General features: G+C 34.6%; 1 protein-coding gene across 2 annotated transcripts in view; it reads left to right on the top strand.

Annotated features, from left to right (window-relative positions):
* Window positions 1-8571, top strand: part of GSPT1 (G1 to S phase transition 1) — a 47552-nt gene extending 38981 nt beyond the window's left edge. For both annotated transcript variants that reach the window (XM_043981309.1, XM_043981305.1), the window contains exons 12-15: window positions 44-217; window positions 1017-1106; window positions 1435-1603; window positions 3633-8571. In XM_043981309.1, coding sequence (XP_043837244.1) covers window positions 44-217; window positions 1017-1106; window positions 1435-1603; window positions 3633-3685 — 486 coding nt within the window. In that variant the 3' untranslated portion in view covers window positions 3686-8571. The remainder of the gene's footprint in view (window positions 1-43; window positions 218-1016; window positions 1107-1434; window positions 1604-3632) is intronic.
* The last annotated feature ends 4797 nt before the right edge of the window (window positions 8572-13368 follow it).

Raw genomic sequence — 13368 nt, 5'->3', positions numbered from 1 at the left:
GTTTTTCAAATATCAAAAATAATCCAATCTTCATTTCTTTAAGCACAACGTGGAAGTTCTTGGAATCCTTTCTGATGATGTAGAAACTGATTCTGTAGCCCCAGGTGAAAACCTCAAGATTAGACTGAAGGGAATTGAAGAAGAAGAAATTCTTCCAGGATTCATACTTTGTGATCCTAATAATCTTTGTCATTCTGGACGCACATTTGATGCCCAGGTAAATGCAAGTGTACATATCACTGAACATTAAATCTGATGATAAAGTACTTTGTTTCTCACTGTTATATGTAATATTTTATTTGCATTTGCAATGTTGGTGCCGATGTGTGTGGAGGAGAAACTTTACAAAGTTATCACTGATACCAATTAACCAAATCCTTAAAATAATGACACTTAGCACACAAATACCTCTGTTCAAAATGGGCTAAAGCATAATGTCTCAGTTTCTTTTATTCTACATATAACTTGTACAGGGCCATTTCTCAAAGAGCACTGAAATTTAAATAAACTTTGCTTTTGACTTTTAGAAAGTGCTATTTAAGTAGTCCTTTTAGGCAGGGGAGAAGGGTTGTATCCTCATTCTATAAAGAAGGAAACTGAGGCTCACAGGGTTTAATTCATTTCAGTCAAATAGTAAGTAAATTGGTAAGCCAGGCAGCATTATAAACTATTGAAACCTACTCTTTAGCTTTTAGCTCATTTTCCTTTGACTTACTCTTCAAGTAATTTTAATGCTATAAATGCTTGACCCTATTCCATTTGTATCAGGAAAATCATCAGTATGCCATCTTCTGCCCTTCTTTAAAACTTTCCATGCTCTACATATACCATCAGTAAATTTTAAAATGACTAATTGAAGGAAACCATTTATGCTGAATGACTAGAAATTTAGAGCCATTGTGCTATTAATGGTTGGTTAATTAGTGCCAGTTTTTTATATGCAAGACTGAACCTTGCTGTCTCTGTAGTGTCTTCAAGCATAGAGAAGTAGTAATGAACTTTGTGTTGCTTTTCAGATAGTGATTATTGAGCACAAATCCATCATCTGCCCAGGTTATAATGCGGTGCTGCACATTCATACCTGTATTGAAGAAGTCGAGATAACAGTGAGTTTTTAATAAAATAAAACATAATTTTCATTGTCAGCCACTCATTATGAAAAGGTGGTACCTAGTTGAAAATCAGAGCTGTTCAAATCTTTGATGTTATAATTCCTGCATAGTCTGTTGCGGCATTTTTTGGATGCTGTTTGGAGTTGTTTTTTATGTTGAAATCCTTGCAGGGATTGTTAAGTTTTGAAGTGAAGGCAGAAGACTCAGGAGTGGGGGGAGGGGGAATTAGTGGGCACTAATCCAATTTATTTTTTCTCTATTTAATATAAAACATTCATTTATCTGGTTTGATGTAAAGCTTCTGGACTTGTGTTTTGGATAGGCCTTAATCTGCTTGGTAGACAAAAAATCAGGAGAAAAAAGTAAGACACGACCACGTTTTGTCAAACAAGATCAAGTATGCATTGCCCGTTTAAGGACAGCAGGAACCATCTGCCTTGAGACCTTCAAAGATTTCCCTCAGATGGGTCGTTTTACCTTAAGAGATGAGGGTAAGAGGACTAAAAAATAATGTTTTTTATAACTCAGTGGTCTTTTGAGATGCTTATGCTGTAATAAAATTCATTAGAATTCTGCATCACTGTGGGTTCAGAGAGAACTTAAAATCATAGACTATTAGAGTTGGAAGGGACCTTTGAAATCATCTATTCAAATCTATCCTCTTTTATTGGTAAGAAAAGGATAAAGTGATTTGTTTGAAGTCTTAGCTAATTAGTGCCAGATGATTTGGATTAGAATATATCACTCCTTCATAAATTATTGATTAAAGTATGCATTAATGATATCTTAATTGGATTGCTTAGAATTGAAATCTTATATGATTATGTAATTATATGATTCCATAGTACCAAATTTTGAAAACATTTTTATATACTGTTATAAATATATGCAAAATTTTATTTTTATCTGCAAACATTTTAAACTCGCTTGAGCAATACCTTCAGCTTGCCTTTTGTGACTATAAGAAATATATTTTTTAAATTAACCAAAGTTTTGAATATCACATTATATGTTAATTAACTCTTTTCATCATCTGACTAAATGTATTTCATCTTGTTGATGATCTTTGGTTCTGAAATGGGTGGTTTTGAAACTTTGTGAGCAACCTAGATATTTATATATGTTTGATGGGCAGGTTTTGCTTAAAACTTAAAGACAAAATATACTTTAATTTTAAAACCCCATACCCTCTTTCTTAGAGCATTTGTTACACAGGGACATAGTTCAGTTTCTCTTTACTACTCTTACTTTACAATTCTTTGTAAAAATAATCTTAGTGACATTAATCAGTTTACCCATGAGCACTTGGTGCATGCCAGATAATATTCCAGGTACTAGGGATAGAAAGGTAGGTGTGGAACCGTCTCAGCCTCCAGGGAGCTTACATTCTGTTGTTAAATAAGTGCATCTAGAATAAAGAAAGACAAGGCAGTCTGAGGAAAAGGCCAGTAGAACTAGGGGATTCAGTGGAAGCTTCATGTTGGGATATGGAGCTCTAGCTGAGTTTTAAAAAAAGAAGAGGGAGAAAGAACAGGTAGGAGACATAGATGTGTGAGAAACAGCAGGATAGTACTGTACAATGAGCCTGGAAAGGTAGGTTGAGACCAGGTTGTGAGGGCTTCACAAACAAAATAGGAATATGTTTCTGTTTTATAGGAACTGGAGTTGGGTAAGGATCACCAGACCTACTCCTAAGGAAAATCATATTGGCAGGTTGGGAGGATGGCATAGAGTAGAGGAAAAAGATTGAGAAGCAGAGAAAGCAGTTAAGGCTGGGTGAGAGGTGATGAGGTTCTGCCCTAAAGTAAGGCAGTGGCTGCTGGAGTAGGGAGAAAGAAATGCATTATAATGTTAAAACATTCTCCTTGTCACTTGGTTGTGGTCAGGATAAGCAGACATAAATGAAGATCAAAAAGGTTAGATTGTGTTATATACTTTTAGGCTTCACTTGATTCAGTAGCATTTTCATGTAGAGGTTCGTATTGGTTGTTGTAATATGTTTTTTGTTTTTTAGTTTAGATATTTCACCAAATTCCCAGAAAAAAGGGATGGTAATCCCCATTTATAGATGTATGTATGTTCCCTCTGTGTTATATACATCAATAATAACTGTTTCTGATATGCTTATTTCACATTATAAAGTTCTAGTGATAGAGATTACACCTCCTGTGTCTACCCTTTGTGTTTAACCACTTATATATGTTATCTGAAACTTTCCATTTGGAAATTCTCTTGGTAGCTGACATCTTAAAGTCAGTAAGCCTTTTGAATAATTTTTCCACTATAAATTCTGACATTGACAAGTTGCTTACCAAAACATAGGCCATACCATCACTAGTAAAATGTTGCCGAATAAGGAGTTAGTCCTTTGGACTTAAATTTATTTATTTTTATTTTTAAGTTGATTTATGTATAAAAATGTGACCTCAGGAGGTCAGAATGATTTTGTAGTTTGTCTAGACTGTTAATGAAAAGGTGGTTTTTTATTTTTATTTTGTCGTTGTTGTTGTTGTCTTTTAGGGAAGACCATTGCAATTGGAAAAGTTCTGAAACTGGTTCCAGAGAAGGACTAAGCATTTTTCTTGATGACCCTGCACAATACTGTGAGGAAAATTGACTCTGCAAAAGCCTACTTCACACCGCCTTCTCTTATTTTCTGCCCATTGATAAACTTCTCCCCATATTTTGCAAAGACAAATTTCACAGCAAAAGTCCACATTATGTCAGCTTTCTCATATTGAGAGCTCTGCTATGCCACTGTTGAATTTCCCCCAAAGTTTTTTTTCTCCTCCCAAATTCTGCTTCCTTGGACAGATTCGGCAATAGCTTTGTAAGTGATGTGGACATAATTGCCTACAATAATGAAAACCTAAAGGAATTTTTTATTTTTAATTTTCCCCTTAGGCATATTTAGACATCTTTTTTCCAGGCAGATCATTCAGAGTGTGCGAGTGTGTGTGCACATGTTACAAAGACAACTACCATGTTAATAAAATATTCAATTTGAAACCCTTTTCGGTATTTGAATTGCTTTTGAATAATGTTTTTTATCTGGATGTAACACTGTTGCATTAGCTTTTTAACTATCCAAGTAATTGAATACATTTTATTACTTGGACTTTTCTAAACTACCCCACCTACCCACTGTTTTAAATGAGGCATTTACAAACAACGTTCAAGGTTGTTATGAAAGGAAAAAAAGTAGTTTTGTCCCTTTCGGTGGTTAGTGCATTCATAAAACTAAAATACATTTGTTCAGATATGACACTGCTTTATTAGCTCTATGTCAGTTTTATTTTCTGCCAAAATTAATATTTAGGTTTGTTTACTTGATTTCTTAAACACATTAAGTCGTTTTGAAATGACAAACAGCATTCTGTGGTTTTATAGATTAAGCATCATGAAATTCTTCCCCAATGTAAAAATCTAGTAACCAATCAAATCAGTGGAATTCACAGAAAAGAAAACTTGCAAGATCTGGCATGAGGTACCTCTATTAATATTTATAGAAGCTACATTGAGTTTGAAAATTGCATCAGTGAAAAATGCCAGTTCTTACAAGTTACTCAGTTCACTCTCTGTATTGGTAACTTTGAAGGCTGGATAATCCTTACTGTTTAAAGCTAAATATGAATTAAGAAAACTACCAAATATATTTATGATCATAAGAATTTGCACATACTGATATTTGGAGTGAGATAAGTAGAATCAAGCACAGTTTAAATTTGTGATAAGCAATTTGAACATGAAAGCTGAGTTTTCTTGAATCTAAAACATTAATTTTTTGATTGAGCCACATGTCAGCATTGTAGTTCTTTTTAGGTTGAAAGTTAGCAATTTACCATATCTATGACTTAAAAACAAATTTAAGGTGAATGAGAAATGGGAAAGAAAAATTTCAAAGTATTACTAGAAGTCCCTTAATTTAATTTTTAGTGTTGCCATTTATTGAAGAGTTGACTTCTTTAGAATGTTACTTTCCCCAACATAAGATACTCTGTAATTGTGTACTTAAATAATGGAGAGTCCCCTCCCTGTAACATCCCTCAGAAATGGGAGGGGGGGGAAGCAACAGTCAGTGACTGGATTTCCATTCACAAAATTTAAAACTTAAAACATTTTAACCCTTTCTGTTTCTTTGTAACTGTGGAACTCCCATTCATCTAACTTATAAGGCTACATTGTATGGACAGAGCAAAATTATTGTCCTTCAATTTCATATGATTACACTTGTAGCTACCATAATGCATGAAATTTAAATAAATTTTATTATGTCTGCAAATCTCTGGGCTTTTATTTCTGGGAAATCTGAGAGCTTTAAATGAAATTTATAAGCTCTTTTGTACTGATAACTGAACAAGAGCAAAACACAAGCTTTTCTTGGATTTCAGAGTCTAAAAGTTAAAGAATCAGTGAAATTCTATCCAAAGATTATTTTCCATTTTTGATTGAATAAATTTTTTAACCAGATGTTTGCTCTCAAAATGTTTACACTTTCAATAACTGCTTGTTGCCAAGATTGTTAAAGAGAATGACATTAACCTTGGAGGATATGCTTATAGTTAACAGTTATATTTAAAATCAACTTTTAAAAAGTTTTTAGTAGAATTTTCACATTTGAGTAACAGACATTAAATTAATTTTTCTGCAGAAATTAAGCCTGGATTATTGACTGGGATGTGTTTCATATGAATACATTCCAACTTAGAGGTGGTAAATTTTAAAGCCAGTCCCCTTTGAGTCTAGCTGATATTTTGTATGGGGGACTTAAGATTTTGAAGTGATTTGATTGCCTTTTAAGCCTTCTCTAAATGCTGAGCTGTCATTCTCAAGTCTTCTGCAATTTACTCATGTATTAATAGTCAAGCGGCAAAGCAGTAGGGCAGTTGCCTATGTGTTTAGGATATAACCTAAACATTTCTTTTTTTATGTCTTGAATATAGAAGTATTAGATAAATGATTTTCCTTGAAAGTTCCTCAGAGATTGCATCTTTTTATGTTAAATAATATGCTTCATCAACTTTTCATGCTAGATTATTTTGCATAATTTTTTAATCAATGCACTGAATTTGGGTGAAGAATGCAAAGGAAAAGATTGCATTTGTTTAGTTTTTGGAATATAGTGCAATTGCTAGTTATAAGTTCATCAATGTAATGAGATTTTCTAAATAATTGCCACCATATTTATTTATTTCAGTGGAGAAACAAAAAAATGGCATACTTATTTTAATTTGAAAAAAGGACTTATCCAGCCATAAGAATGGAAATGTTATGTAAATTTCAACTTGAAAGAGTTGGACTGAGTATATTGCCATGAAATAGACATTATCAAATAATAGATGGTATAGTGATCTCAAGCCCATGTATGTTTCCTTTATCTTGAACTGAAAGTCTTGATAATGTATATGATGATTAAATGCAAGAATATCATAAATGTTTTTTAGAGAGCCCAGGTTGTTCACTGTAACATAAAACTAATTCATATTTGTCTACTGGTAAATGCTATAATGCTATGAGAACTGCTCATATGGGACATTAAAGACCATATTAAGTGATCTGTTAATGGCAATAGCCACTCAAGTGGAGTACTTCCAGATATTTGGGGTCATAATTGAAACCAAATGAGAAACTATGGTAACCCTAACATCCTGAATGAACTTTTGAGGAATTAGCTCTTCCACTGGTGATCTACTGGAGCACTGGTTTTTTGGCTGCCATCACTTCATACAAGATTTTTGATGACTACTTCACAAAAGAACACTCCAGCAACTTTTCTCAGTGGCAAAAGTCTTCCCATTGAACACGGCTACTTGGATGATGACTCTACTGCTTTTGTTAGGGCCATTAGGTGATCATGGTTTTAAATGCAGTTGTCAGTCTCTTTAGTATCTGGCAACTTTTAAAACTGATTTTTTAATAGCTCTGGTTACAACACTATAGTTCTGATCACATTGGCTAATGTTATATTCAGCATGGGCAGACAATACCAGTGCAAATTGTCATTAATCCTCTCACAGACATATGTAAGGTAGATAGTGGTCAATCAGGGGTGGTATTTTTTTTTCTACTCTAGAAATCTTGGCTTAGAGTTTCCTCTGCTAATTTTTAAGTGAAACCTAGCAGTTGATATCTGATAAATAGTGATAATGATTTTCTTACAGAAGTCACGCTAAGGCAGTAACACATTAGTCTATTCAGTTCTAAGCAATTCAGGAATGTGAGAGTTGCATTTTGTACTCCTTATACATTTAAGTCAATAGTAACTGTTAATCCAAAGTTATTTTCAACAGATTTTCAGAGTAGTTTCAATTTGAATCTGTTTACTATTAGCATTCAAGTTGGCCAAATATGGATGGATTTTAGTTCTAAGATATTGTGTTACTTTTCAGTATCATAGAACTCACTGAGTCTTCCCTATATGAATACACTTTTCATGCACCTCTAATCCTATACTTCCTTGAAATATCAGTATGCTAAATAAGTTGCTGATGCATGTAGGAATTGAAAAAACAAAATGGGATTAAAGCCTTTCTGATGATGCCCTGTAAGGATAATAGAATCGTTTCTTTCATTAAGCTGAAGATGCCAGACTGAGAGACCCATAGGAGTGCCACCTGTTTTTTCTGGTCATCCAGCAATGGCCACGTGTGCTTGCTAAAGCTTAACATTGAATTATCAGGTTTGGAGAGAGCAGATGTGGAATAGGAATATTTTCCCTTTACCCATATTTAGCTTTAATTTTCTAAACTAAACTATTGTTAGCTTAGTCACTGGTAGATGAAAAAGCCGTTTTGTTTCAAATACTGCTAGCCATAGGTTCTCACTACCTCCTTTTCTGCTACCCATGAAAGGGAATACATTTGTGTTGGAATTATAGGTTGTGAATTCCTTGGGTAATCAAATTTCCTCCCTGTTATCCATACGCTCATTAAATAGGAATTATGAGAATTTAGTTGTTAGAGAATTATTTTTTCCATATGTATGATGTATTTGGTAAAAACAAGATTGGCTGTGGGTCACAGACAGCCTTTATTTTTATGGATGAGTACTGAAAACTTAAACACATAGTGTATTATCAGATATTCATTGGTAATGAATTGCCAAATGTCTACTCCCGCTTTGTTTCTAGTAGACTTGTTTCTTTTGTTTAGTTCCTATTTAAAAAAACAAACAGAACTCTTTCAAGATCTTCTATGGCTTTGAATTTATTTTTAAGTGGGGAGGATAAAGGGACTGGTTACAGTATTTTAAAAGCAAAGTCAAGGAATAATCTCTTTAAGTGGGAATTTTGGGGATCCACAGTTAAAATTCTTTTTTCCATATGATTTATAGCTACCTACTGTGCCTAACATGATGCCTGTGTGAGGATTACGCTTAGTCTGCTCTTGCGGCTATTCATATGACAAGTAAAAAATTGCCTTTGTAATAACAATAAAAAATTGTCATCTTCCCTTTTGAAGGATTTGTCTCTTTGTTTATAATCACCTTCATTGTACCATATCATGAGTGCAAATGTCCATGCTTCTGTACATTCTTAATTTGTTGATTTTTGTACTCTTTATTGGGCTTAGAAGCACCTACTAAGCAGTTTTATTAGAATGGCTCTTCTAAGTTCTGTTGTATCAAGAAATAACAAATTTGTGTGTTTTGGCTGTGCTTGCATACCACATGCAAGGCTTTTGACTGGCTTATCTGACTGAAGCTTGCAAAGCAAAAAACAGCACTCCAGGAAGTTGGAAATACTTAACAATATTAATAAGTCATTACAGTGTGCAGTTTTTTCTATACCATTCCATTGGGAAATGTCAGTGATTTAATCAGTAAACCTAATATGTACCTCAATATGTACTTTTCCACCAGGTTATGCTATAATCTATGAAACTTCAAGATTTTTACTATAGAGACCATATAGTAATTTCCCTTTATTCTGTGCAAAAGAAAAACTGAAGTATATACAGTGGTTAAACCTATAAATGGCAGCAAAGCAGTTTCTTAGATCTTTTCTTTTTCTTTTCTCTTAACAATCAGCTCTTTTTTGTAATCTCTACAACTAGAACTTTAGGTAAAAGGTGTTACTCCAAATTTTGCATGAGCAGAATCCAAACATGTATTTATGGCACAGAAGAAACTCACTTGGGCTTTTTAGGCTTTTTGATGCTTAGAATTTCAATTTAGATGGAGGAGTTGAATTTTATTGAGTTGTAATAGCTATAAAAGCTAAATAATTGGATAATTTTCAAATAGCTAAGATTTCTGATCTAAGTTAAATAGGGTCCAGAGCCAGCCTAACAAATGGTTTTGTCTTCATTAACTATAAAGAAATGATCTGCATTGTCCTTTGACATCAAACCACATATAGGTGTTAATATTGCAGGGTGGGTATACTACTGTGACTAAGACCTTTGTCCTTCTGATTATTGTATTTTTTTCCTAAGCACATGGTGTCCTTTTTTGAGGGATCATAGCTCTTTCATCAGGAAATCTTAAGAAGGGGCAAGGCAGTGTATCCATCTTTGCTATTTTTTACAATGAAGATAATGGTTATCCCCTAATCTGGAATACTTGAAGCATTTAAAAAGTATAGTATTTAGGTCCTAGGCAGGATGTTGCTTATTTTACTACATTAATCCCTTTGTTTTCAGTTATGGCATTATTTTAAGCACATTACCATTGGATGATATAGTGATATGTGGACAATTTAAATAAAATCTGTTTGGACTACTGTACCATCCCCTTTTTAGTCTCCCTGTATTTTTATTTGCAGTTCAGATTGTTCCAAATGCTTCTTATAAAAGTGAAATTTTCTTCTGCCTCTGTTCAATGAAGCCTCCACTTTAATCTCTCTCTGAACTTGTCACATTAAAACTTCTTGTTCTTCTAAGGGCTTGTCCAACAGAACTGCTTTGTATGAAATCACGTTCTTTTGCCTGTTTTCTTAATTCTACACCTGAAAAAAATGAGCAGTCTACGAATGAAATTTCAACTGCCACCAATGTTCATCTGCTACCATTTTTAGTTATGTCGTCCAATTTTGAAGTTCGTAAAAGTTAACTTAAATTCATTAATTGCAAAATTTTAAAATGCATCCCATACAGGTACTAACTGTTGCAAGGAGGACTAATGTGATCACAATGGGTACTGAAGATAAGGGAATACTATTAAAAACATAAATAACATTACATATAAGCTCATGTTTGAAGGGTTTTTTGTTTTTGTATTTTTTAGTATTTCCTAAAATTTTTTGATGCTATTTTTCTTCCCATTAACCTTGGGAAAGGATAGATGCTTGATTTTTATTATGTAGTCTATGGGTAATGTGAGTTGTATGTATAGCTTGTTTTTAACTGGAAGAAAGGGAATAACATTGGAGTGTAGTGTAGAAAGATCACTGGTCTAGGAGTTGAAACTTTTGCTTTAATTACAGTATTCCTACTACCTAGCTATGTCACCTTGACTAAGTCATTTGTTGTCTTGGGTCCTTAATTTCCTATCATGTTAAACTTGTTAGGGGAAGAGAGACTAAATATTGCTGATCTTTACACCAGGATTTTAAGGAGTGCTTTACATAGGTACTAAGTATTGATCTCATTTTAGAGGACAAGATAAGTTTAAAGCAGAGCAGAGCCAGGGTTCAAACCCAAGTGCTTTTGATGCCAAAACTATTTCTGTATACCACTCAACAGCTTTTGAATAGAAACTTGTAAGAGAGAGATTCTCATAGGGAATAATTTTGTAGTTCAGTCATTTTTTCAGTTGAATCCATCTCTTCTTGACCCCATTTGGGGTTTTCTTCTTAAAGATATTGGGGTGGCTTGCCATTTCCTTCTTCAGCTCATTTTACAGATTAGGAAACTGATACAAACAGGGTTAAGCAACTTGTCCAGGGTCACAAAGCTAGTCTGACACCAGATTTGAACTCAGGAAGGATGGGTCTTCCTGACTCCAGGCCTGGCATTCTATGCGCTGCACCACCTAGCTATTCTAGGGGGAATAATTTAGTGTTTGTATATAAATTCCACTAGATAAGTTTGTATTTGAAAGTTGGGGTTATTATATTTAATGTTTTTGTTAATTAAAATACTTGAATTTAATCACTAATATTGGTAACAGCATGCAAACAACTTTGAATTATGGGTAGAAATGAAAGGAACAAATGAAACAACAAAAACTATCCAAAACCTTTTGATTTGAAAAGTTTTACCTCTTATTTCCTGCTCTTTTATTGAGCTGCTAAGGAACATATTATCTAATAACCAATAAAAGATTAATAAAAAGCCCTTTTCTATACTTGTCCAGTGAGTCACTGGTCACTCATTTCAATTCCTGCCCCTACAAACCATAGGCTTTCTCATGACCTACCATGACAATCCACGATCCAAGATTTTTAACTGGTAGGAGTCCCTTTTCCTCTTTTGTTCTGCTACAGCGGAGTTACTCAAAGTTTTCTCTACTATCCATTTGTTTTGTGATGTTGAAGGAAGAAGTGTCCCCATTTTCCAGTCAACACTAGCCCACTTCTCTAAAATCCTTTCCTTCCCATGTGCTCAGGGACCTTGTTATTTCAGTTATTGAGTTGAATCCATCAAACATTTATAAATACCTGTATGCTTGCTAACATCTTGTACTCATTAATTAGCTCCTTCCTTTCTCTTTTGTTTTTTTTTGGTTTTTTGGTGAGGCAATTGGGGTTAAGTGACTTGCCCAGGGTCACACAGCTAGTAAGTGTTAAGTGTCTGAGGCCGGATTTGAACTCAGGTACTCCTGACTCCAGGGCCAGTGCTCTATCCACTGCGCCACATAGCCGCCCCCTTCCTTTCTCTTTTAAATATAAGCTGCTTCCTTATTTATAACTTCAATTGATGGGGCTATATACATTGCCTCTGTTTTCTTCCTGTTGATTAATTTCATTATATACTGGAAATTCTGCCTGCACATTAATTGTGTGAAATCCAACGATTTTTTGTAGTCCTAATTTTTTTGGTCTCTTCAGCACGTGACACTATTGGAAACTCTTCTTGAAACTTGCTTTGGCCTCAATATCACTAGTAGCGAATTCTTATTTTTAATTTCTCTGTCCCTTTTTCTAGTTCTTCCTCTTGTCCTCTAAATGGGGATATTGCCCAAAGTTCAGTTCTTAGTCAACTTTGCTTTTTATGCTGTCCATCAGGGAGTTTCAACTTCCAGGTAGATTAACCTAAAAATTCAAAACTCCACAGCATACACAACTCTATCTAATCCTATGACCTCCAGGCTAATCCTTGTGCCTGCAGCTAGCTACCTTTAAGACAATTCCCCTTGGAAACACTAGCCTCCTTTCCCCTGGTGGTAGACAGCCTTAGTCTGATAAAGTACAAGCATATGCTAGTTAGCAGAGCCAGGGGCCAAATGTGCCTTAGAAAAAGTGACAAAAGACAAACTGGCTGAGGCCAAAGTTTCTGTTTTACCCAATGGAAACAAATACTTCCCCTGCTCTCAGAACCATACCTGGAGAAGTAGTAGGGTGTTAAAACCAAAGGTAAGAGCAAAGAGCTGATCCTAATTCAGACGGCCACAAAACTGCTGTGGATTCCCCAGGAATAAAAGGGCTAATCTCTCTTAAGGATAGGATAGGCCCATCCATCCTCATTCTGGCATCACCTTAAATATTCCTTTTTTTACTGTTATAGACTAAATGAAAGCAGTCACCCAACACGTCCCTTTCGCTTACTCATCCTTTACCCTCCCCTCACCACACGTTAATTAATCCACAAAATGCTAAGCACAGTGCTAAATCCTGGGAATACAAAGACAAAAATGAAATCATCTGCCCTCAGTTTTTATTGTTTCTGGTTCATTGGTGCCTGCCGCTCCTATTCTCTGGTATATTTAACTATGTCTTTATCCAAAGTAAATCTATGCTTGTTTCCTTATCTATAAAATGGAGATAACACCTCCCTCAGAGGATCAAATAAATAGGTACATATCTGTTTGGGATTTAGTATGTCCTTTGGTTGCCAGATAGCATTCTGTCTACAATTGAGCAACCTATTCCCTATGACCTTCAGTCATATCAAGAATACTTTTCTCCAGCTGGTCCCTAGTTTTCATCTAGAATAGATTTTAGGGTAGTAACCTGAAATATGCTTGTGTGTGTGTGTACACTCTTCCCCTCTCATTTGGGAGCTCATTCCTCTACACTTTATTCACCTCATTTCACTATTTTTTTCCTTAATGGCAGTGGCATTTCAATGTTTACTGAAACATTAAGATTATTCAA

This window comes from Dromiciops gliroides, chromosome 1 (assembly GCF_019393635.1).
Source record: "Dromiciops gliroides isolate mDroGli1 chromosome 1, mDroGli1.pri, whole genome shotgun sequence".
In the NCBI taxonomy this organism is placed as follows: domain Eukaryota; kingdom Metazoa; phylum Chordata; class Mammalia; order Microbiotheria; family Microbiotheriidae; genus Dromiciops; species Dromiciops gliroides.
The sequence above is the reverse complement of the archived record's forward strand: the minus strand, read 5'-3'. Positions and strand labels throughout refer to the sequence as shown.